Here is a 24,715-nt window from a genome sequence, read left to right as displayed (position 1 = left end):
ATGTCTGAAGTCATATTTACCTTAGAAATGGCATCAACCAAATCGTCATTTTTCACGATATTGGCTTGATTGTTGGAACTTTGTCCTTTCTTGTGCTTGCACATTGCAGCAGAATGTCCATTCTTACCACAAACACAACAATTGCCTTGAATGCGCTTGCTAGCATCATTTCTTGACACATGATACACATTTTTCTTTTTGAAATTCTACTTCTTAGGTTTATGTTTTGAAGCTTCAGCAATGTGAGCCTTGGCTTCAATTTCTAGTGAAATTTTATCTTCTTTTTTGTTATCCTCTTCTATACGGAGTTTTACCGCGAGGTTCTCTATGGATAACTCCTTTCGCTTGTGTTTGAGATAGAATTTGAAGTCCTAAGAAAGAGGCAACTTCTCAATCACAGTAGCAACTTGGAATGGCTCACTGATGTCCAATCTTCATTTTACAAATCACTGAGGATAATTTGCAATTCTTCCATTTGATTGACTACCAACTTAGTATCGATCATCTTATAATCGAAGAATTTTTCCACAAGGAATTTCTTAGTACCAACATCTTCTAGCTTGTACTTCTTGTTTAATGTCTCCCACAATGGTTTTGATATATTATAGACATTGCAATAGACATTATATGAAGTGTCCTCAAGACCATTAAGTATATAATTACGGTACAAGAAGTCCGAATGCATCCATGCTTGCTTTGCAGCTTCTATTTAAGGAGTTACAGCTTCCAACGGGGTAATTGGGCAATTTTCTTTCAAAATATGAGCAAGATTTAGTGTGGTGAGATAGAAGATCATCTTCTGTTGCCATCTTTTGAAATTGTCTCCCTTGGATTTTTCTGGTTTTTCAACATGAGGTTTGACAATGGGCGATCAAATGATGATAGAATTAGCGACATTGATGGAGGAGTTTGCAGTCATCAGTTCACATATACTAATTGTCTTTAAATTGTTGAGGGAAAATGGTATATATAGAACTGAATAGACTAGTAAACTTTGGAGACTTAAAACATAGTCGAGGCATACCTCTGATAAGCGAGATCCTAAAGACAATTATTCGCTCTACACGGCTGCAAGCAGACTACTGATCGTCTCAGCAGGATACAATGACTAACTCTGGTAGAACTATAACCTCGAACTACTCGGATTTGGCAGAACTCTTGAATACTTGCTCTCAATACAACTCAAGAACAAAAGAAAGAAAGAAAGGAGAAAACTCTTTAATTTGGAATGGGACGCTATAAATGAAGAACCAAATTGCTATATATAGGCTAGCAACTTGATAACTCTCTAAATTACAAAATAAAATAAAATAAATACAAAAAATTGAAACAATTGTCGAATTTAACTCAATTGAGTTGTTACTTGACAAAAATCAAATATAACTCATTCAAATTGAAAAAACTATAAATTTAACTTTCATACATATTAAAATTGTACATGAAACATCATTTTAATTTGAAGTTTCAATTCAATTTGAAAGTTTCTAAACATTCTACACAATTAAATTCGTTTTATGTTTCGAATCTTCAACAAACTCACTTTCTTTCATTGTATACATCCAACAGAAACTCTCTTCACTTAAAAAGCAACTTCTCATTATAATCAAACCCATCTTTCAGGCTAAAAGGACCATCCATTTGGGCCACAAATCCCATCAAACCATACTTCAACAAAGGCCTAACCAAAGAAGCTCATAACTTGTTCGATGAAATGCCTGAAAAGGATGCGGTCGCCTGGACTGCCATGGTTGTTGGCTTTACTTTTTGCAATCACTACCCTCAAGCGTGGTTTGTGTTCTGTTAGATTTTGAGTTGTCAAATTGACCCATATGCCTTCACTATGTCTAGTGTTCTCAAGGCTTGCAAAGGCATGAAAGCTCTTTCATGTGGAGCTTTGGCTCATAGTCTGGCCACAAAGCACGGTATTGACGGGTCGATGTACGTCCAGAATGCACACTTGGACCTGTATTGCACTTGCTGTGCTACTATGGATGATGCATTGACTGTGTTTAATGATACACCTCTGAAGACTGTTGTGTCATGGACTACTTTAATTCCAGGGTTGACTCACAGAGGAGATGGCTACAACTGACTTCAAGCTTTCAGGCAAATGACACTGGTATAGCCATTTTATAGTTATAGGAAGTACCAGAGTCGATTTCTCCGGCACACCATACAAAGGTTACTTGAGTTGTTAATATTATTAGATTATATTACAAGTTTGAATTTTGAGCTTTTAAGTTGGGTTGATTTAGAAGTTGCATGGTCCCTAACCTTTTAAGATGTGTCTATTTAGTCATTGAATTTTAAAATGTTAGGTCAATAGGTCTGTAAACTCTTATAATTTTCTTTTTTGAGTCATAAACTTTTATACTTGTGTTAATTTCGTCCATATACTTCTAAAACTTTCTAATGAACTTTTAATCTTTCATGATTGTATCTATTTAATCCTTGCACTCCAAATTTTTTTTAATAGTATTTTTAGCATTTATGACACACTAACTAAGTGTTAGTTAAAGGATCATAGGTGGGCTAAGTTTAAACATAATCCCTGAAATAATATAGTCACCGCACCACAGAAGCGTTAGACTAATTTAGTGATATAAACTTATCAAACACAAAACTAGTAGCTTAGAAAACTTTTCAGAAACTACCAACTATAGGAAGTAAATAGAAGACCCAAAGGGTTGAGGACCAAAATTCTAGTTTAACCTTAATATTATCATAATTTGTTTATTTTTATGTAATAATGAATGCTTTGGCCAACAGGAAGATGTTGAACCAAACTCATCTAGCTTTTCCTTTCTGATGTTCCACCAATGAATTCAATACTTGACATGTATTGCAGGTGTAACTATTTATGTAAGAAAAATGATGCTGTGGTGAAATGACCTAAAAGAAGTTAATTACATGGAACACCATGATACCGGGATATAAAAGGTCAGATTCCAGTGAGTCTCTAAGTTTATTTTTCCTAATAGGCTATGAACCGAATTGCTTTATATTCACAAGGCTTCATATCATTGGAGATAGTTGTCCTCCCTTATTAACCCATGATCATCTCCTTATTTAACCGATGCGAGACTTTGATCCCATTTCCAATAGAATTGTTAGACAAAAGTGTAGGATTGATCAAGACACTTATCAACATGGATGCAAAGTGCAGAAATGTAAATGTCAGCCTCATCAACAGGGTTGAAGCTGAAAGGTCCGGCCAAGCCCTGCCAAGGCTCAATAGAAAACATGGATGGGATGATCCCAAATTCAGAGACCCAAAAAAAAGCATCCCACTAATTTTTTGAGTAGAGTCCTCCTCATCCAGTCAACAGAAGTGGGAAGCAAAGAAAAGTCCACTATATTTAATTATTATCTGAGGTTGTGGTTAATTCCTTTGATAATAATGTTTATGTTTGATCATATCATTGATTATTCTCTCTACTTCTAAATGAATGAGGCTATTCAATATGATGCATAAGCTTTGAGTTTAGGTTTAGTAGTCAAATAAAAAAGAAAAAGAGAACAATTAAAATTTATCATCTCATCTTGGTACCACTATGACTATGTAAGAAGTAAAAGACAACAGAAAGCAGAAAACAAAGGTTTTAAAACTTAAAATCAGAAAAAATACATAGCTAGAGAATAGATTTACTTCTAGACCTCCTTGACTTCAACAGTTCCCACCCCTTGTTCCTTCTTCTCAGTCACTGCCTTTACTGGTTCTTCAACTTGAAAAGCCGAGACTGGGAAAGTCCTAAATAAGCCTGCTGGTGTTTGAAAGGTGATTTTTCCAGTGGGTGGATCATCAACATAGATATCACTGAGTGAAACCCAAAGCAGAAGCTCTTTTGTCTTAACCCCAGTGAGTTTCTTGATTTTGTTTTTCTCTACAATGGCTGTGACTTCAGTGGCATAAGAAACAAGCTTCCCAATCTTCTCAAACTTGTGGGTTGTGCTTTTTTTCTGCTTCAACCAAACAAACCCTGTTTCTCTTACAATCCCACATTCTTCTATGTCTTTCAATGGCAAAAGACCATTTGGAAGCCCTATTTCTTTGAGTAATTCTTTTGATTTCTCTTGGCATATCTCATCTCCATGGTATACTTCATCTGCTTTGCCTTTGATTTCCTCTGCCACAGCAGACATCTCTCTCTTTTGGTTCTGATTGTTGTTTCTTTGATATGAAAGTATGGTATAGCCAAGGAAATGGATGATGAAGTGGGATTCATATAGCCCTTTGCTTTCTAATTTGCCCTTTATTGTCATTAAAATTACCAAAATGACATTCATAAAGTGAAATACATGAACCAACAAAGGACAGAGACTTCACAAGCTATGTATGGTATGGGCCCACATGCAGGCACAATTAGTTGGTCTGGCAAAGCACCTTTTACACCTCTCCATGGAAATTCAAATAAAAAAATAATAATAATAAATTCTTTTTTCCTTTTAAAATAAGAATTATTCTAGGAGTTGAATTAGAAGTTGAATCTATTTGGTTTTAAAATTCTTAATTTGGTCAATATAGTTTATCAAATCTCCCAAAATGTCCCTTTTTACAAAATATTAACATTTTTTTGTGGAACATATTTTCTTCATATATACAAAAGGTAAATTAATTTGACTATACTATAATTGAAATTTTTAGATTTTTAATTAAAAAGAGAGATGAATGTGTGAGTTATTTAGCTTGATTATATTAAAATTTGATGAGTCGAAACTTTTAATGCATTCATCCCCATATGATCAACTAATTTAGTTTTCACACACCTAATAATAAGTACTAACTCATCATTACTCTTTGCCAAAAGAAAAATTCTTAGGTAAACAATCCATATCTAGCCATGGTCTAAAAGTTTGGAATTTTTTTTAAGTAATACTTTAGTTACTTCCGTTTATTGTTCGCCATAAAAAATATTTACGAATAAAGTAGGGATTAGAAAATAAAATAATATATCATCTAATGACGTGTCAAATGTTGAATAAAACAATTATGTATTACTGCAAATTTTTCCAACTGAACCAAACCAAGGCAATAAATTCAAAACCTTTTTATTTAGTACAATGGAGATGAGGGAAGTTGAAACCAGATACCTATTAGTCGTTAATATATATTATAGGCTAGCTGAGCTATCTTTGTTGACACTAAAAGCAACCCCAAACCGTAGGGATTAAAATTGTAATTTGGCGTGATGTAGGAGAAGGATAAAATAGTAATTTAGTAGGAAAAAAAGGATTGGAGGAAGATGTATGCCATTTAAAGTAGTTGAGAGGATTTATTGCAAAGATTAAAAGAGGTTGGAGGATGATAGCCAATGGGATTGTGACACGTCAAATATAGGTAGGAAGGCTGAGGTATTTATTAGGACAATGAAGAAACAAAGTCGGTGCACATTTTGTGTTGATGAGGGGTTTTTTTTTTAAAAAAAAAAATTTATAATAATAATATATTTATTTTTATTAATGCGACACTGTAAATAGCTGAAGCCCCCAACCTGCAAACTACCTACCCAACTATTTTTATACATATTTATTATTAGCTATTATACTTTTACACGTGTTTAAGAATTTTATAGTATATAATATATATTTGAAGTTTAAAAATTGTCCAATGCGTCAATAATTAATTAGATATAAAATTAAAAATTCATAGACATATAATTAAAAGCTTTAGATTTATTTAGTTGTTAAAGTTTAATTACTTATTAGATACAAAATTTATTCAGGAATTTTTTTAGACGTTTCTTAAGTAAAAAAAATATTAAACTAAATTTGTAATTTTTTCCTCGAAAGTTTAAGTTTCATCAATATTAATCTTTAGGGGCATTTGATGCGCGTTAAAAACAGAGAGTTGAGTTGGTAATTATTATTTGGAGAGTTACATTATCTGTGTTTGGTGTGCAGAGTTGAGTTGAGTTGAGTTGAGTTGAGTTGGTAATTATTGTCTGTGTTTGAGGTAGAGTTGAGTTGGAGTATCTGGTGATATTTTTGCAAATGAAATTGATTTTGTCTTTTTTTTTTTTTTTCCTTTTTTACTATTGTTGATTTTAATTTTCAACTATACACATATTTTCCTAACTTTTTTAAGATAAAAAAAAACCTTTGAATTCTTTTCTGTTATCAAAACATAACAAATTCTCTACAAAATATTTATATACAGAACACAAAATTTTGAATTCAATTTTTTAAACACTCAAATAAAGGTAATTATTCCATTCAAAAACCTAACTTAATCATTAATTATTAGCATTGTTTTAGATAGAAGGGGTGACACTTAAATCTTAATCTTAAAAGAACCAAAATCTTACAATTTAAATCACAAAACCAACTATTAGATAGTCTTTTTTTTTTGTTTTTTTTGACAAATTTGTGAAATATGAATTTACCTTTTTCTAAAACCAACGAAATGATTTTAGAAATATTAATGTCTATTTTTTCTACTATTATGTTGCATCAGTTGCAAACTATTTTTTTTTTTTAAAAAAAGCTTGAGCCATAATTTTAAATTCCACTATTTCATTAAAATTATGTAATATATGAAAACATCAAGAGATAGGTTGTTTAAAATATATCGTTGAACTTTTGTTTAGTGAAATAATAATAGGTCATCATATGTAATATTTTTTAGATCTAAGAAAAAAATGAAATAGAAGAAGAATAATTAAATTTGAAAGAACAACCATAGAAAAAAATAAAAAAAGAGAAAGGAGGAGTTGAGAAAGAGATGAGAAAATAAAACCCATATGAGCTAGACAGAGAAAGAAGAGAAAAAATGAGAAAGACAAACCAGAAGGCAAAAGAAGAGAGAAGATGGAAGAAGGGGAGTAAACGTGAAGAGATGCATGAGAGAAAGAGAAATGACAAAGTAATTGAGAGAGTTGGGAGAGTAATGAAAATGCGTGGGAAAATGGGTGAGAGTGAGAATGATAAAATGATGGATAATTAAATCCACTGTTTTATTTTTATCAGTGGTCGTCGAAGTTAGGCACACGAAGATGGTAGTTGAACCATGTCCCGAAGTTGCTTGTGCGGAGGTAGTCGTTGGAGTTAGTCGCTAGAGTTGTCATCAGAGGTGGTTGGTGGAGCCCAGAGTTCTTTGTCGAAGTTGATCATACGAATGTGGAAGTTTGAGTTGTTTTGTACCAAGGTGGTTGTCAGAATTGGTTGCCAGAGTGTCGTCGGAAATGGTTGTCAGAGCTTGGAATTGGTCATCGGAGTTGGCCATCCGAAGGTGGTCATCAGATATGTCACTAGAGTGTGGTAACGGTAATCAATAACGGAGACCGGTGGGTGGAACCATTCAAAACATTAGAGGGAGAGAGAATTGGGGAGAGTTAGGATGAGTTGGGGTGAGTTGGTAAAATAACCAACTCAATCCCACCAACATTTAAAGTTGGTTATCAAACATTGAGTTGATAAAAAATACCAACTTAACCCAATTCTCCTTGGGTTATCAAACACTCCCTTAGACTTAAATGACATTTTTCTTAATTATTATTATGACGAGTACCATTTTGTTAGGCTTCTCTACAAGTACCTATTAATCTCTACTAAAAGCTATCTGAGATAGAAATAAGTAGAAACCATTCTCAATTGATAAGAAAATAAACATTGTAAGGGTTTAAACATATGATTCCTTAGACTATCTACTTTGATATCATGAGAAATCATTTGTTGACTCAAAAGCTTAAGTTGATAGATGAAAGTAAATTTAATATTAAATAATCTAATAGTTTATAGGCTTAATTTTCAAAAACTAAAAACAAAAAACCAAAGCTCCGTTTGATAACTATTTGATTTTTGGTTTAAGTTTAATTTTAAAAAACCAAAACATAAAACAAAATGGATACCAAATGAGGTCCAAATAATTATGAAATATGGCTAATATACATTATGCTAACACAATATTAATATCAACCAAGATGATCAAGTCCTAACAAATCAATGTAGGACCAATGAATAAATCTCTTAACATACTGATTTCAATAAACATAAGCCTCCTAAACCCATAAATTTTATGTCCAAATCATTATTTAAAATTTATTAAATGCGTGGATTTGGTTATGGAATGTTATTCGGTTCCCTCATTTCCCATATTGTTCAATTGGTAGGCTCACAAGTTTGTTCACTCCATCTTGCGGTCTTAGACAAAGGGATCCTCCATCTCCATATTTGTTCCTATTCGTTATGAAGGGGTTATCAACATTGATTTCTTTGATTCTGGCTAGGAGAGATTTTTCGGATTTTTATCTTGCTAGAAATTTTCCTCACGTTTCTCATTTGTTTTTTGTCAATGACAATTTGATTTTTCTTAAAGCATCAATGGAGGAATTTTAGGTTTCAAAAAAGATCCTTGGGGTTTATCATCGAGCCAAAGCATAAATTTCTGAAAATCTTGTATGCTTTTTTCACCAAATATTGGCCATGAGAATAATCTTTTCTTACAAAGAGTCCTAAAGATTAATTTGGTGGATTCCTTTAGCTTATACATGGGTATATTGTTAGCCTTTTCAAGAAGTAAAGGGAGGGATCTTCGGTACTTGAAGGAAAGGGTGTGGAAAACTCTTCAGGACTGGAAAGGTCGTTTGTTCTCTTGTAGAGATAAGGAGGTCCATATAAAATGTTGGGCTTGAAATGAGAATAATGGGCTAGAAATGCACAGACTTACTTGATCTTTGGGCTTTGACAATACACAGGCCCTTAAACGAATACTGGAAACCACCTTATTTCTTCACACAAACACAAAACAATGTGCTGAAAACACAATTTGTGTGATGAAGGATCTTGACCTTACACTTTGATGGCTGAGATTAGAGCTTCACACTTCTGCTAAATGTACACTTCGAATGACTATCTTTTCTTTTCTTTTTGCAGAGAAAGAATGAGAAAAGAAAAGAGAGAACCGGCAGAAGGCTGCCGGAAATCGCAGAGGGCGATGAGTCTTCGGTCGTCTAGGCGAAGGGAAGTAAAGCTGAAGGTCGTCTAGACGATAAGAGACAAGTCGTCTAGACGATGAAGGCTTTACTGAAGATCGTCTAGACGATGGGGCCTAAACGATGGTCGTCTACACGATAGGGTTTGCAGAAGTAAATGATCATTGGCTAAAAGCTAGACGATGGTTTGCTAAAAGCTACACGATCGATGGATCAAAGGTACACGATAGAGGAAGACGATCAGGAAGAAGATGAACACGATGGTTTTACGTGGTTTGGCCAAGGGAGGCCTACGTCCACGGAGAAGCTGACGGGAGTCTTTATTCAAGATTACTACAAGATAAGTTTTGATCACTTAATTACAATATTCACACAATGTATTTAAAGGTAGCTTGAATATAACAGATTTGTAACTGATTAAAGTTATTTTCACCTTTCTGTATAACAATCTCCACCTTGAAATGAACTTCAAGTTTACTTCAGCTTCTCTGATCTGACTGTCTTCTTCTTTAACCTTTATCCCTCACACAAACCCTATTATATCAAGGCACTTCTGGAGTTTGAGCTGAGTGACTGTCTTTGTCAACATTTCGGAGGCATTCTCTGAGTTATGAACTTTCAGAACTTCAATCTGTTTAGCTTCTATTTGCTGTCGAATGAAATGATATTTAACATCTATATGTTTAGTTCTGTTATGGTATTGAGGATGCTTAGATAAATGAATTGTACTATCACAAAATATCTTCACTGCATTCTGTTTAATTCCGAAGTCACATAGGAGACCCTTTAGCCATAGGCCCTCCTTCACAGCCTCTGAAAGTGTAATGAACTCTGCTTCAGTAGTAGAAAGGGCTACTACTGATTGTAAAGTAGCCTTCTAGGAGACCCTGCACGCCATGCCCACCGATGACCACCCACCCACCCTTACACTAGCATTTGTGCACGACATGCATCACCCCTATGCTCGCCATCCCCCACGTGTCTTCCTCCCTCATCCAACGCTCAACATCAATCCTTTTCCCAAAGATACATGAAGGTTATGTTTATCCATACAGGTTAGCATGTATTAAGAAAGGAGTAGGACACACCTTCCAAATAGGAAGATATACCCTGATAATGACCTTCTCTTGTCTAGATCTTTGACATAATCTGAGTCAACATAACTAAACAACTCTGGTTCACTGTCTGGTAGCTGTTGGTACATTAGTTTAGCATTAGAAGTACCTTTAAGATACCTCATAATCCACTTTGTAGCCTTCCAGTGCCTCTTACCCGGATTAGCCATGTATCTACTCACTAGGCTAGTAGCATAGGCAATGTCAGGTCTTGTAGACACTATCAGATACATCAAACTTCCCACAACTTGGGAATAGGAGACTGTTGACATTATTTGCTGTTGTTCAATATCTGATTCTTTGGGTGAATTTTCTGCTGAGAGTTTGAAATAGTTAGCAATAGGAGTAGTTACTGCTTTAGCCTCTGTCATTTGGTACTTCTTTAATATTTTACTGCAATATTGTGACTGATCAATGCTTAGAATACTAGTTTTTCTGTTTCTAATAATGTCAATGCCTAGTATTCTTGTTGCATTTCCCATGTCTTTCATTTCGAACTCTGACTTAAGTAGATCTTTTACTTTATTCAACTCTTTCATAGTTTCTCCTGATAGAAGCATGTCATCCACATATAGTAACAGGTAGATAGGGTGAGTATAGGATTTTGTATTTATGTAAACACAACTGTCATAGGAGCTTTTATGAAAACCATTCTTCTGAACAAAATCACTAAACCTTCTGTTCCAGCATCTAGGGGACTGTTTGAGGCCATAGATAGATCTTTTAAGTAGGCACACATAGTCTTCCTTCCCCATGACCTCATACCCCTTTGGTTGGCTCATATAGATAACTTATTCTTGGAAGCCATGTAGAAAAGTTGTTTTATCATCTAGTTGCTTCAGCTTTAGATTATTTTGAGCCACAATAGACAACAACAATCTGATAGAAGTCTGTTTTACCACTGGAGAAAAAATCTTATTAAAATCAACACCTGGCCTCTGTGTAAAACCCTTAACAACCAACCTAGCTTTAAATCGAGGCCCTTGATCATTAGGGAAACCTTCCTTCAACTTGTACACCCATTTGGATGCAATTGGCTTGCATCTTTTTGGCAAAAGTGTCAACTCCCACGTGTTGTTTCTCACTAGTGAATCAATCTCTTCATTCATAACTTCTATCCACATCTTAGCTTTAGAAAAACTCACTGTTTCCTCAAAGGTTGAGGGTTCTGAATCATTAGTTAAATCAGAAGCATTCAAAGCTAAGTAGTCTTCATACCTTGAAGGTGGCACAATGTTTCTTCTCTGCCTATCTTTAGCTGAACTGTAACTTCTCAATTCTAGTTCTTCTTGCTCGGGATCAATAGTAGCATCTTCTACTTCTTCTTCTAGATGAGGTAGTTGATCAAAAAATGATTTAGAGCTTGAAGGATCAGAAGTAGGAATTAAAACTTGCTCCACCTCAATTTTATCATTTTTCTCTTGAGGTACTGAAACATTAGGATTAGATCTCTGCATATACATTTCATCTTTCCTGAAAACAACATCTCTACTGGTTATGCATCTTTTTTCAGTAGGGTGCCACATTCTAAATCCCTTAACACCTTCTGTGAAGCCCAAAAACATACACTTCACAGCTCTGGTAGCTAATTTCCCTTTACTCTGATGAACAAAACCAATACAACCAAACACCCTTAGGTTATTCAGGTTAGGAGGTTGTTTCGTCCACCTTTCTTCAGGGGTAGAAGGTTAAGAGATGCATGGGGGCATCTATTCAGTGTATAGATAGTATATAAGGCTACCTCTACCCAAAATTTCTCAGGAAGTATAGCATCAGACAATAGGTTTCTTACTTTCTCCATTATTGTTCTGTTCAACGTCTCTGCCACCCCATTTTGCTGAGGTGTATACCTAACTGTCTTGTGTCTAGTTATACCATACTGTTTGCAAAAAACATTAAACTCCTCTGCACAGTACTCAAGCCCATTATCAGTTCTTAGACATTTAATTTGACAGTTAGACAAATTTTCAACCATGATCTTCCATTCTTTAAATTTTTCAAAGATTAAATCCTTAGATTTAAGGAAATAGATCCAACTTTTTCTTGAGTAGTCATCAACAAAGGTTAAGAAATACCTGGCTCCACTTAATGATTGAAAAGGTGAAGGACCCCATAGGTCTGAATACACATAGTCAAGGATGGCCTTGGTTGTGTACTAAGCCTTCACAAAACTCTGCCTAGTAGCCTTCCCTATTACACAATGTTCACAAAAGGATAGGCTCTGATGAACTCCAGGTAGAATACCTTGGTTGGCAAGAGCTTATAGACCTTTGGCACTAATGTGTTAGAGTCTTTTGTGCTATTGATCTCCTTCAGTAGGCTGATTTTGAGTACAATCAAAGCTGAGTGAACTTTATGAACTCCTTGAACTATATACACTCCATTAATCTTCACCCCTTTAAGGATAGGCTTACTGTTCTTCAAAACTTCACAGCTGATTTTGAGTACAATCAAAGCTGAGTGAACTTTATGAACTCCTTAAACTATATACACTCCATTAATCTTCACCCCTTTAAGGATAGGCTTACTGTTCTTCAAAACTTCACAGTAACCTTCCTTCCCTCTGTATTCACAGTTAATAGAATCAAGCAGGCCTAGTGAAATTAGATTTCTCTTCAGCTTAGGCACATGTCTGATATTTCTTAAGAGCTTGACTGTTCCATCTTCTAGTTTTAGTGAGACTGAGCCAATCCCAACCACTGGACATGAGTTATTATTTCCCATGTAAACAGATCCTCCATCCAACTCTCTGTAGGTACTAAACCAGCTTTTATGTGGTGTCATGTGGAAAGAACACCCTGATTCTAGAACCCAATCTAGGTTCTTATTAGCTTCTTCTTCTACCCTACAATTAGAGGTAGCCAACGCATTAGAATAAAAGTAAGAATCCTCACAAACTGAAGCTTCACCTGACTGATTAGGTTGGACTTTGGGTTATGGTTGTGATTGCTTATTTTTCTGCTCATTTTTCCACTTCAATGTTCTACAATCTTTGATTAAATGTCTAAGTTTTTTTTACAATATTTGCATCTGAACTTGGACTTCTCTTTCCCTTCTTCATTTGAGCTCTATTTTCCTTTTTCCTTATTGTTCTGTTTTGACTTACCCTTTATAAACAAGTCCTCTACACTAGGCTTATCTTCTTTGCTTGTAATCAGTTCCATTTCTATGATTTTTAGAGCATAAATTATGATGTCAGTAGTTAGGGAATCTCTCCCATATTTTAGGTAGTCTTTACTTCTCTATAGGAATCAGCCAATGAGTTAAGAAGCACAAATGCTTCATTATCTGCCCCAATCTCTTCTCCATGAGTCTTGAATTCAGTGGTTATTCTCTTGAAATCATCTAGATTCTCTGTTAAAGACTTAGAAGCACTCATCTTGAAAGTAAAGAACCTTTCCCTTAGGAAAATTTTGTTGGGCAGATTTTTGGTCTCGTATAGCTCATTCAATTTGCTTCACATCTTAAAAGTTGTCTCTTGATCAATCACTTGCCTTAGGACATTATCAGACAAGTTTAGAACCAATGTTCCATGAGCAATTAGCTCCATGTTTTCTTTTTCTTCTTCTGTTTCTGTGCCTGATAGCTTGGCTGGATCTTTTAGGGTTTTATGTGCCCTTTGTTGTCCTAAGATAGCCTTAATTTTGGCTTTCCACAAACCAAAATCGCTTTTCCCATCAAATTTCTCAATGTCATACCTTGCTACTGCCATATCTGTTTCAAATTTCAACTGAAAATCTTCAAGATTTTGCTTCTTTTGAATCTTGACTAATCTTGAAGCTTTCTTGCAGGCTCTGATACCACTTGTTGGGCTTGAAATGAGAATAATGTGCTGGAAATGCACATACTTACTTGATCTTTGGGCTTTGACAATACACAGGCCCTTAAACGAATACCGAAAACCACCTTCTTTCTTCACACAAACACAAAACAATGTGTTGAAAGCACAATCCGTGTGATGAAAGATCTCGACCTTACACTTTGATGGCTGAGATTAAAAGCTTCACACTTCTGCTGAATGTACACTTCGAATGACTATCTTTTCTTTTCTTTTTGCAGAGAAAGAACGAGAGAAAAGAAAAGAGAGGATCAGTGGAAGGCTGCCGAAAATCGTAGAGGGCGATGAGTCTTCGGTCGTCTAGGCGAAGGGAAGTAAAGCTGGAGGTCGTCTAGACGATGAAGGCTTTATTGAAGATCGTTTAGATGATGGGGACTAAACGATAGTCGTCTACACGATGGGGTTTGCAAAAGTAAACGATCGTTGTCTAAAAGCTAGACGATCATCTGCTAAAAGCTACACGATCGGTGGATCAAAGGTACACGACAGAGGAAGATGATCAGGAAGAAGATGAACACGATGATTTTACGTGGTTCAGCCAAGGGAAGCTTACGTCCACGGAGAAACTAATGGGAGTCTTTATTCAAGATTGCTACATGATAAGTTTTGATCACTCAATTACAATATTCACTCCCTCTCTTTACAATTAGTTACACAATGTATTTAAAGGTAGCTTGAATGTAATAGATTTGTAACTGATTGAAGTTATTTTCACCTTTCTGTATAACATAAAATGTGTGGGTCAAGTGATCCCCACTTCTGCTAGGGTGCTTCAGGATTCCTGTGGGTTTCTGTAAAGAGGTGATGGGTCAATTTTCTAGATTTTGGTGGGGCACTTATCCTAATAAGCAAAAAAAATATTGGGCTTATTGGGACAAATTGTGTCTCCCTAAGGAGAATTGGAGACTAGATTTCAAGGAGTTGGTGAAGTTTAACATTGGCGTCGAGGGGGTGTTGGGATCAAATCTCGAGCAAAAGCATGTGAACGTCTTACATCTTGAAATTTCATTTTTAAAGAAACAAAAAACTGTGTTCTAAACAGAGTATAGAAAAATAAACATGTTAAAAGCATGCTTGAGAAGAAGGAAAATAAGAAGAAAGAACCATTCTTATTTTTTAAGATTCCCGAGCTTCTAAATAATCCTCTCGCTTTTCCAATGAACACGATCTCAAACATGAACATCTCCTCGAACAATATTAAACACGACCACGAGAATAACCTTGTTATTCTCTAGGATTCCAATAGAAGGATAGGTGGTATCCAAATATTGAAAAGGGTTGAAGATGAGAGAAATCTTGTGAGAATAGAGAGGATTTCTTTGGTGGCTAGGGTAAAAATTGCAAAAAAGGAAAAAAAAAATCTTGCAAGTCTTTTTCTAATTTACCCTTGTGCACAATTAATTAAATAACACTTATTTAATTAATTAGTACATTAATTAAATAACCATTTATACATTAAATCTAATTTAACGTATCTATTTAATTACTATAAACATCGTATGTTAATGTTCAACACCTTTCTATTAATTAATTAATTCTTTGTGAATCTAATTCACTTGAATTAATTATTTGAATCTCATTCAAATGTTTCATTCCAACTTAATTTAAATTATAGATCATATCCATAATCAATTACATATTAATCATATTAATATACAATTTCCTCAAATTGATTTGAACAATTCAAATTATTCCTCTTTAATATCCTTTAGTGAGCTAACAAGGGGACCTAGTGGACCTGCAGATCAGAAGCTCAAGCGATATGAGATTAATTGGCTAAACTCATGAACTAAATTAATCAATATTCGTTAACTGTGGGTACACTCCACTAAAGACCCACAGTTGCACTCTTCTCACTGCAGATATATTTATGTGTCCATGGATATAGACCAATAACAACAAGTTAGTCTTTCACGAGTGTTTGTAACGCCAACTGGGTTAAATTACTATTTTATCCTTGGGTTACCTCTGACTCCTTGAGTACTAGTGCTTCTCTAATGAACAACTTGTTTATGGTTCATCTAATAAATAGAAACCCCTCTGAGGCCAATGAGAGGGTATGGCCCTTTGTTCAAGTCCCGAAGTCACCACTTAAGGGAACACTCATCTACTTACTTTGAAGTCGGGAAGGAGTAAATTTCATATTGTATTATTATGTTCCCAACTCCCCACTTGGTCTTGTCCCCAAAATGGTGGACATATCGAGTTGGTGAACTGGCCACTCTTACCTATACAAATCAAAGGACAATCCCTCGTGAACATAAACTCATAATATTGGTGTTGGTGCCTTAAATCTCGTAGGGTCCTGTAGTTTGTAATTTAATGTACAAACATCTTATTTATTTAATAAAACATATGATATTTTATTTCATTTTTAGTTGCATTAACCACAAACCAATAAACTAATATCCAAGGTTATCTTGTACCTTAAACATGTACTAGAGACATATAAGTGGATCATGTTTAAGTGATAACCTAAATGGTTTGTAGTAGAGGTGTACATGGGTTGGGTTGGGTTAGGTTGAAGGTGTTGTTAGGACCAACATGAAAATTCAGGTTGGTTGGGTTGTCAACCCAAATGACCCAAATAAAGTCTCAACCCAACCCAACCCAACCTGGATTGGCAGGTTATGACTTATTTTTTATTTTTAGTTAAAAATATGTAAATTTATATACAACACATGACTAATAATTAAAATCTCATAAAATTCAAATGTTATATATCAAATATCTATGATATTTATTGCAAACTTTAAACAAGACTAATATCATAACAATTTTAAAAGAATTATATTAAAAAATAAAAAAGTGATCAATAAAGAGTAATCAAACTTTAAACAAAGATGTATATATATTATTAATATATATAAAATTCGGGTTGGGTTGGGTCAACCCAAACTTTTTTTGGCTAACCTACGACCCAACCCAAACCAACAAAAATAGAAAAAGATGAACCCAACCCAACCCAACATTTACATTTTGGGTTGGGTAGTCCGAGTTGTTCAGGTTGTCGGGTTATTTGAACACTATGAATCTGTAGTAGATGGATAAGGCTGGATATTTTGTCCTTATGACACTACGAGTATGGCCCGCTTTGTAGATGTTACAATTATTGTAAAGTGCTACAAATGATCTGATCCTGATCATTCATGTAGAGACATGTGAGCGGGGATATTCTATACAAAGAAGTTTGTATAATACTGGACCAGAAAATGTTTAGTCTCATTGTATAACGCCGTTCATAATAGAGACTTACATTTCACCAGGATGACCATAGGTAATATGACCTAAATCTTGGATGAGTTGTGAACTCCTACCTATGAAGGCGACCGTTTGATTTATATGGGTGAGAATGACCAGATTGTTGATTCAATAAACCAACCATTTTGGAGATTTATCTGATTAGGGAGTTGGGAACACAACTACACAAGAAGGAATTCACTCCTTCCCCAACATCGAGGTAAATAGATAAATTCATCCCTTAAGGACTAATTTCGGGGTTTGAACAATGTGGCACCACACTGATCATAGTTGGACTATGATTTATTGTTCATTAGAGGGATCAGTGGTACTTAAGAAGTTAGATGTAACTACAAAGGCAAAATGGTAATTTTGGTCCAGATGTACTTACGAGCAATTTGTGAAGGATCATCATACTATTAACTGGTTATATCCAATGGACATAGAAATATATCTGTAATGCGAAGAGTGCAACTGTTGGTCTGAGTGCCTACAGTTAATGGATGGTGAATAATTAATTAAAGTCCAATAATTTAATTAAAGGACTTTAATTAATTATTCACATACCGTTGGAGCTTCAAGCTAGAGGTCCATGAGGTCCCCTTAGTAACTCAACGAGAATAAATGAGAATCAGTTTTTGGATTAATTTGAATTGTTCAAATTAATTGAGGGAATTAATTATATATGATATAATTAATTTGATTTTAATTATATATGATATAATTACTATAATGTATTTGATACATTATAATATAAATCATACTTGAGACAAAATAAATATTTGAATATGATTCAAATATTAATTATATGAATTGGATTCGTAGAATTAAATTTAATATAAATGAGATTTATATTAAAAGCTATTGGTTGGAGAGAATTGAAACTATAGATTATATTATATTTGATACAATATAGAAACTATAGGTTATATGTTATATTTGATATAACATATAGTTTAATATATATTATATGATAAGGTAGTTATCATATATATATATATTAAACATTTTTATAAAATAAATAAATTTATTTAATTTAATTCATCAATTTATTTAGAAAAACTAATTAAGAGGGATTAACTCCCTCCCTTCCTTTTACTCTGTAGTGTGTGAAAACGGAGAAAAGATAACAAAGAAATTTTCTTGTGAGATCTTTTCTTCTCTTCATCTCTTTTATCAAAATTCTTCTCTCTCTATCAAAATAGTCAGAGCCTACAATTCCTGGGTTATCATCCCAGAGAATACCGATGTAGCCATCGTGGTGGTGTCTGTATTGTTCAAGGGAATCCATTGAATAACCATCTTCAAAGGTAAGGGTTCTTGAACCCAATTTTTTTCTTTCGCATTTCTTTTTAGCATGCTGTAATTTCTGTACTAGATGCATAATTGTATGTTCTTCTTCTTTAAAATTTTGTATTCTGTGAAAATCGGGAAATTAGGACGATCCGCTTTTACTCAAGGACCTTTAATCGGGTTCCTTCACATAATACACTCAGGATTAAGACTAAGTTGTCTAGGTCATCCAATTGAAATAGGAACCTAACTAGTTAACAATGTTACATCTAGTGGTTACTATTTCGCGGTCCAGTTTTATGCAAAGTCATTGCATAGGATATCCCTACTCGCATGTCACCTACACGAACATATTAAATCATTGTGTTTGTATCAAATACAAAGTGGGTCGTATCCATAGTATCACTAGGATAAGGTACCCAGCCTTATCCCTATACTATAGACCCTTTAAGCTATTTTTTTAACATTGATCTTTATATGTCTCCACATACAGTTAAAGACTCATAAGGTAGTCTTGGATGTTAGCTTATTGGATTTAGGGTTAGTAAGATAAATAGAATACAACACAATCAATAACATTTATTGAATTAACACCGATAACTCTTAATTGATGACGATCAATTAATAACAATTACTATTTACGAGTTTTAGGACGTAAAACCCAACAGGGTGCTCATTAATCCAACTTCTATTGTAGCAAAAATCATGAAATGGCGTTATTTTCCTAATGTGAAGTTGTTGGATACTAGAGGTTCATCTCAGAGTTCCTTTTTCTTGAAGGGTTTTTTTTTGTTCAAGAATCGTAAGGAGTTTGGCGAATGGGGATCAATTAAATTGTTTTATGATCCTTGGGTTACACGTTTGATCTCTTTTAAACCCATTACTCCAAATTTTGGGAGCACAATTTTATCTATATCCTCGTTGTTTCGGAAGGACTGACAGTGAGCTCTAGGATGGATGTCACTATTGAGCCCTTTGGGTGTCTGGCTCTTGTGTTTTATTTGTGGATGTATCTAGTAAGGAGGGTGTGGATATTTTGGACTTTGGTCTGATTTTACTTAATGAGATTGCAAGGGTTAAAACTGTTGATTACGAATCATGATTCTTTTTTCTTTCTTTTGAGTGTCGAGACAATTGTGGCGATTGAGAGGCTTTCTTTTTGTTAGACGGTCTCAGGTGTCGGTCTATATGATATTCTCTGATTGTCATATTTTGATTAAATATGATTAATAGCAACTGGCTTCCTTTTTTTTCTCCGTTTCTTTTCGCTTCATCCAACAGGACTGGAATTTATCTGCTCATTCTCTTGCTAGACGTGGGCTATCATGATTTTGTATTCTTGATATTCTAGTTTCCTAGAGTGGTTGGTTTCTAATTATCTTTCTTATTCTATAAATTTTATCCATCAATTTAGAGATGTCAAGTCTTGATTGTTTTATCTTTATTGTATAAACAAATTATAGTAATGACTCATTTAATAACCATTTATATTTCTTGTTTTTAAATTTAAAAACAAACATTTCTTAAAATCGAACAAATCAAAGTAACTTCTTTATTCTTTAAATTTATAAATATAATAATTTTGTTTAGAAAAATATTTGTAATCACGGTCAATCTCTCTCCACTTTATTTTTTCCCTGTTTTTAAACTAACAATACTTGGGTTAAATTAGAAGTGTAATTCCTAAAGTTTCATGTTTGTGTCTTTTAATATGAGTTCTTAAATTTAAATAAATGCAACCTCTTCAAATTTTATGTCTATTTGGTCTATAAAATTTAAAAAGTATTTCATAAGTTTTAAAATTTTCAATTTTATGTGTCTAACATTTCCTTAAATTTTTAGTTTTGTGTGTAATAGATCATTGACATATTTTGACGTTTTATCTTTTATATAATTCATGGACCTACAAGACACAAAATTGAATGTTTAGGGCTTATAAGATACAAATTTTAATGCTATATCTAATATCACTTAATTTTTAAACTAATAGTAGAGACCAATTTTAAGCATTATTAAAATGTGTCAAAGTAAGTATGACTCAATTGACATAGTGTTTGTACTATCAAGAGGTTTAATTCCCCTATTCCGTACAATTAATCCAATATCTTTGCAAAAAAAAAAATTAATAATAATAAAAATAAAATTGAAGTGTTATTAAAAGCATAAAGACTAAAGTTACACATTTGGCCAAACCGAATCATAGTTCAATTAGTATATGATGTGTTAGTAACCACAAGGTTCGTAGTTTGAATCCCTCGATTGGATCAAGTAGAATGACATTTCAACTTTTTTTTAATTATTATTTTCCAAATTCGTGGCAAAGAAAATTTTTCTTCTTTAATAAGTAGAAAATTTAGCTTTATTAAATTAGCAATGTAGCCAAAAGGACATTTATTATTAACCTTGAATTCCATTTTATGTTTAACATGTTTATGAATTATAAAAAATGTCGTATAAATGCTTAGAGATTTATTAGACAAAAATTAAAAGTCACTTATTAGACAGTTAAGTTGAATGTCCTATTCAACACTCGTTAACGTTTATGTTAAAAATAAGTTAGTTTAAAGACTAAACTTGTATTTTTTCTAAAATAATAATAATAATTTATCCATTTATCCTTCCATTCAATATTTAGCACATCGTGAGATAAAATAGTATTTTATTTCTTAAATATTCTTTTATATAGTGAGTAAAGAAGGCAGTATTATATATATTTCTATATGGGGTGTTTGGGGCTCCAACTTTAAATGGGTGAGGTAGGCTATAATAGTCCATTTCATGTTTGATGCTCCAATTATAATACCAATTATTATAACATACAATTAATTATAATATTACTATTTCAAATTTCTATTTGTTACACTGTTTACCTTTTCCTACTTATCCTCTTTGGCTCTTTGTTACAATGTTTACTATTTTTTACCCACTTACCCAAACTAAAATAGTCTCACTCCAAATATACAAACTATTATAACTCAAACCAAAATATTTTGCATTCCAAATGCTATTATAATCTACAAAATATTATAATCCACAAACTATTATAATCCACAGACTATATAATAATTATTAACTATAATAATCAATTCAGCACTCAAACTGTGGCAGATCTAGGTGTTCATGTCATGAGGGGCACAAATTTGCACATGAATTTTTAGATTTATATGGTCCTTGAACTTTAAAATTACTAATTGGTCCCTGAATTCTTAATCTTTTGTCTAATAGATTCTCAAAATATCAAGTTTGCATCCAAATACATGCCATGAAATACATGTTAGGCATTTATTTGTACACTTCTATGGAGAAAAATGGTCTTATGCATGTGTTTTCCCCTAAATTTAGTCTTAATTAGTTTAAATGAGTTTATGAGGGTTTGATTTAGTGTAAAAGTTGTTATTTTCTTATTTGAAGTTGATTTTATAGATTTTTGTAGGAGACTGAGGACAGATTGTTGATTTCTGTTTGATGCAGCCGCATCAGTAAGCCATAATTTTCTAGATTGCGGATCGGTCAAAAGCAGGTGCTATTTTTACATTTTAATCAGTTGGGCAGCCCCGATTTTTTCTGGTAAACTCTCAAGCCATGAATTTTGGCCCTCCTCAACCAATTTAAGGCCTAAAAAAAGAGAAGAAGCTATCCATTTCGACATATAACTCTCCATCACTGAAATCATCATCATCTTTCACTGTTTCTGCCATTTAACCAACCCTTGGACATTTTCTTGATTTTATGAAGTCAATAGCCTCAAGAATGAAAGTTCCTCTAAGGCATAGCAGCTCTAAGTTTCCTCATCCCGTGAGAGTGTGTGATGAGAAATGATTCTTCCTTGGAGGAATCAACCTAGGGAAAGACTAAGGAATTGAGGGATCTGTTTCAAGACCCCTTAGTTGTATTTTTCAGCACATATATTTATTTCTTCATTGTAGTTCTTTTATTTTATTTTCATCGATCGAAATCTATATTGTAGCTATGATTTATGATTTAATAAAGTTAGTTATTTTATCATATATCATGAGCTAAATTTTCCTATGGGTTTGGCGATGTGGATGTCCTAGGGTTGTTATGGCTTAGGACATGCATTATATCACACTACTTTATTTTTACACATTCTCTTTGTTGAATTAAAAGATAAAATCGATAAGTTAAACTGACCACTCATTTAACGATCTAGCAGAGTTCCAATGTTAAGAAGGTTAGGGTGTAAGTAGATGTCACATAGGGATATGGGACTTCGAGCCTAGAAATAGGACTGACACGCCGTCTTAGAAATAAGGGATACCATAGGATAAAGAAACTGAACTTGAATTAATCTAAGATTCAGCTAACCATGGAAACATTATGTATTAGCTACTTAGATCTCTTAAAGGAACTTGACATAAGGCCAAATATGTGTAGTTTTCTATTCACGTGTTATTCACTGTTAAGATGTGATGCGGCTGCATCACTTAAGGCATAACACTCGAAAGGTTGAAATATTGTTTGTTTCTGTTCAGTTACTATTGTTTACTGTTTGAAATATTGTTTGTTTCTGTTCGGTTACTATTGTTTACTGTTTTTAAGCTTTTTTTTCTCACTCATCACAATCTAAACTTATTACTGGTTACCTTGGTTTTATTAATTTGTAGTCATATTCAATTTAAAATTAATCTAGTCTTGTGGAATTCGATACTTGGAATACTCAAAGTTTATTACTTCATCGGTAGTTTATGCTTGTACTGTGACCTCACTTATCCATACTATCTTGTTGCTCATACATATGATTGATCAAGTTTTTAGTATCGTTGTCGGGACTAGCGAAATTTTTACAATTGATTGTAGCTGGTTAATGCGACTGCATTGACTCTGTTTCAGGAAAAATCTAACTCCTTTTTATTGTTGTTTATTTTTTAAGGAGGGGTTGGTACATGAGAAGAAAGCCCTACCTTTTTCAACCAAATCCTGAAATATAAAGGACCTTTTGATGTTGGAGACAGGAACAAAGGCGAAAGTGTCGAGAGTAAAAGGAATTGAGCACACAAGAGAGTATTGGTGAAGCCGCATTCATGCGACAAATTCAAATGGATCCTTCTCTTGGAGACGATCCTCATATTCCTCTCATGAACAGGGAACAACTGAATGGAGACCAATGCCTACAACAAGCAAACCCCTAGAGTTCTATCTTCATAGCAGATGATAAAGATAGAGCCATTAGAGACTACGTAGTTCCTGCATTTCAAACCTTGGACACTGGAATTCTAGATTTGCCAATTGATATGCTCACATTTGAAATGAAACCTCTTATGTTTCAAATGTTGAACTCATTTTGTCAATTTTTCGGGCTATCTAATGAAGACCCCCATAAACATCTCAAAGTTTTTATGAGAATCTGTTGCTTCTTTAAAGTTAATAGTGTTTCTGAAGATGCATTAAGACTAAAGCTATTTTCCTATTCTTTGTCGAGAGATGCTAAAGCATGGCTTGACTCATTGCCTCCTAACTCCGTTACCTTATGGGATAACATTGCAGATGAATTTCTTGGAAAACACTTCCTGTTTGACAAAAATGCCAAATACAAAGGAGATAACATATCCTTCAAGAAATCTCCATCTGAATCTGTCGATGGAGCATGGATTAGATTTCAGAAGTTAGTAAGAAAATGTCTGCATCACAAAATTTTAACATGCATCGTGATGGAGCAATTTTATGATGGGTTGAATCAAGCCTAAAAAACAATGGTGAATGCACCAGAGGAAAGATCTTCACTTTAAAAAATTTGTGAACGAAGCTTAGGAAATTATGGACAATTGCGAACAACAATCAAAATTGGGGAGATACATAATACACTACTATCACAAAAACAATAGTTGAAATACAAGAAGTTGATACATTTGCATCCATGAATCAACGGTTTGCTAGGATTAATGTTCTAAATCTCATGTATCTCGTAGTTTGTATTTTGTAAATACAAACTATTTATTTAATAAAATAAGAAGTATTTTATTTGACATTTAGATTATATTAACTCAATCCAATAAACTAAGATCCAAGGTATTTAATGTAGTTTGAACAGTATGTGGTAGACATATAAGTGGATCATATTCAAGTAATAACCTAAAAGGTTTGCAGTGTATGGATAAAGTTGGGTGTCTTATCCTAATGACACTACGGATACGGCCTACTTTGTAAGTGTTACAAGAGTTGTAAGTGATACAAGCGATTTGATCTAAATCATTCATGTGAAGACATGTGAATGGGGGTATCCGGTATAAAGAGTTTGTATAAGACTGGACAAAGAATAAACATTTATAAATCTTTTTGTT

The 24,715-nt window shown here is 33.7% G+C and overlaps 1 protein-coding gene and 1 long non-coding RNA gene across 2 annotated transcripts; one reads left to right on the top strand and one right to left on the bottom strand.

Moving 5' to 3' along the window:
* The first annotated feature begins 1,675 nt into the window (after positions 1-1,675).
* Positions 1,676-3,468, top strand: LOC150034453 (uncharacterized). The gene is made up of 2 exons (XR_016531086.1): positions 1,676-2,181; positions 2,849-3,468. It is a non-coding gene; the product is annotated as an uncharacterized LOC150034453 (long non-coding RNA).
* A 34-nt stretch (positions 3,469-3,502) lies between these two features.
* LOC120082490 (uncharacterized) lies at positions 3,503-4,208 on the bottom strand. Its single transcript, XM_039037681.2, has one exon. It carries the CDS (start codon positions 4,141-4,143, stop codon positions 3,652-3,654), a length of 492 nt encoding a protein of 163 aa, XP_038893609.1. The 5' UTR covers positions 4,144-4,208; the 3' UTR covers positions 3,503-3,651.
* Between the last annotated feature and the right edge of the window lie 20,507 nt (positions 4,209-24,715).

The sequence above is a fragment of the Benincasa hispida genome, chromosome 8, assembly GCF_027475165.1.
Source record: "Benincasa hispida cultivar pf3 chromosome 8, pf3_genome.v1.1, whole genome shotgun sequence".
NCBI lineage: Eukaryota > Viridiplantae > Streptophyta > Magnoliopsida > Cucurbitales > Cucurbitaceae > Benincasa > Benincasa hispida.
Note: the sequence above shows the minus strand (reverse complement) of the source record. Positions and strands in the feature narration are given on the sequence as shown.

Excerpts from the sequence above, each read along its gene's own strand:
- LOC120082490 (XM_039037681.2), bottom strand. The coding sequence starts at position 4,143 with ATGTCTGCTGTGGCAGAGGAAATCAAAGGCAAAGCAGATGAAGTATAC.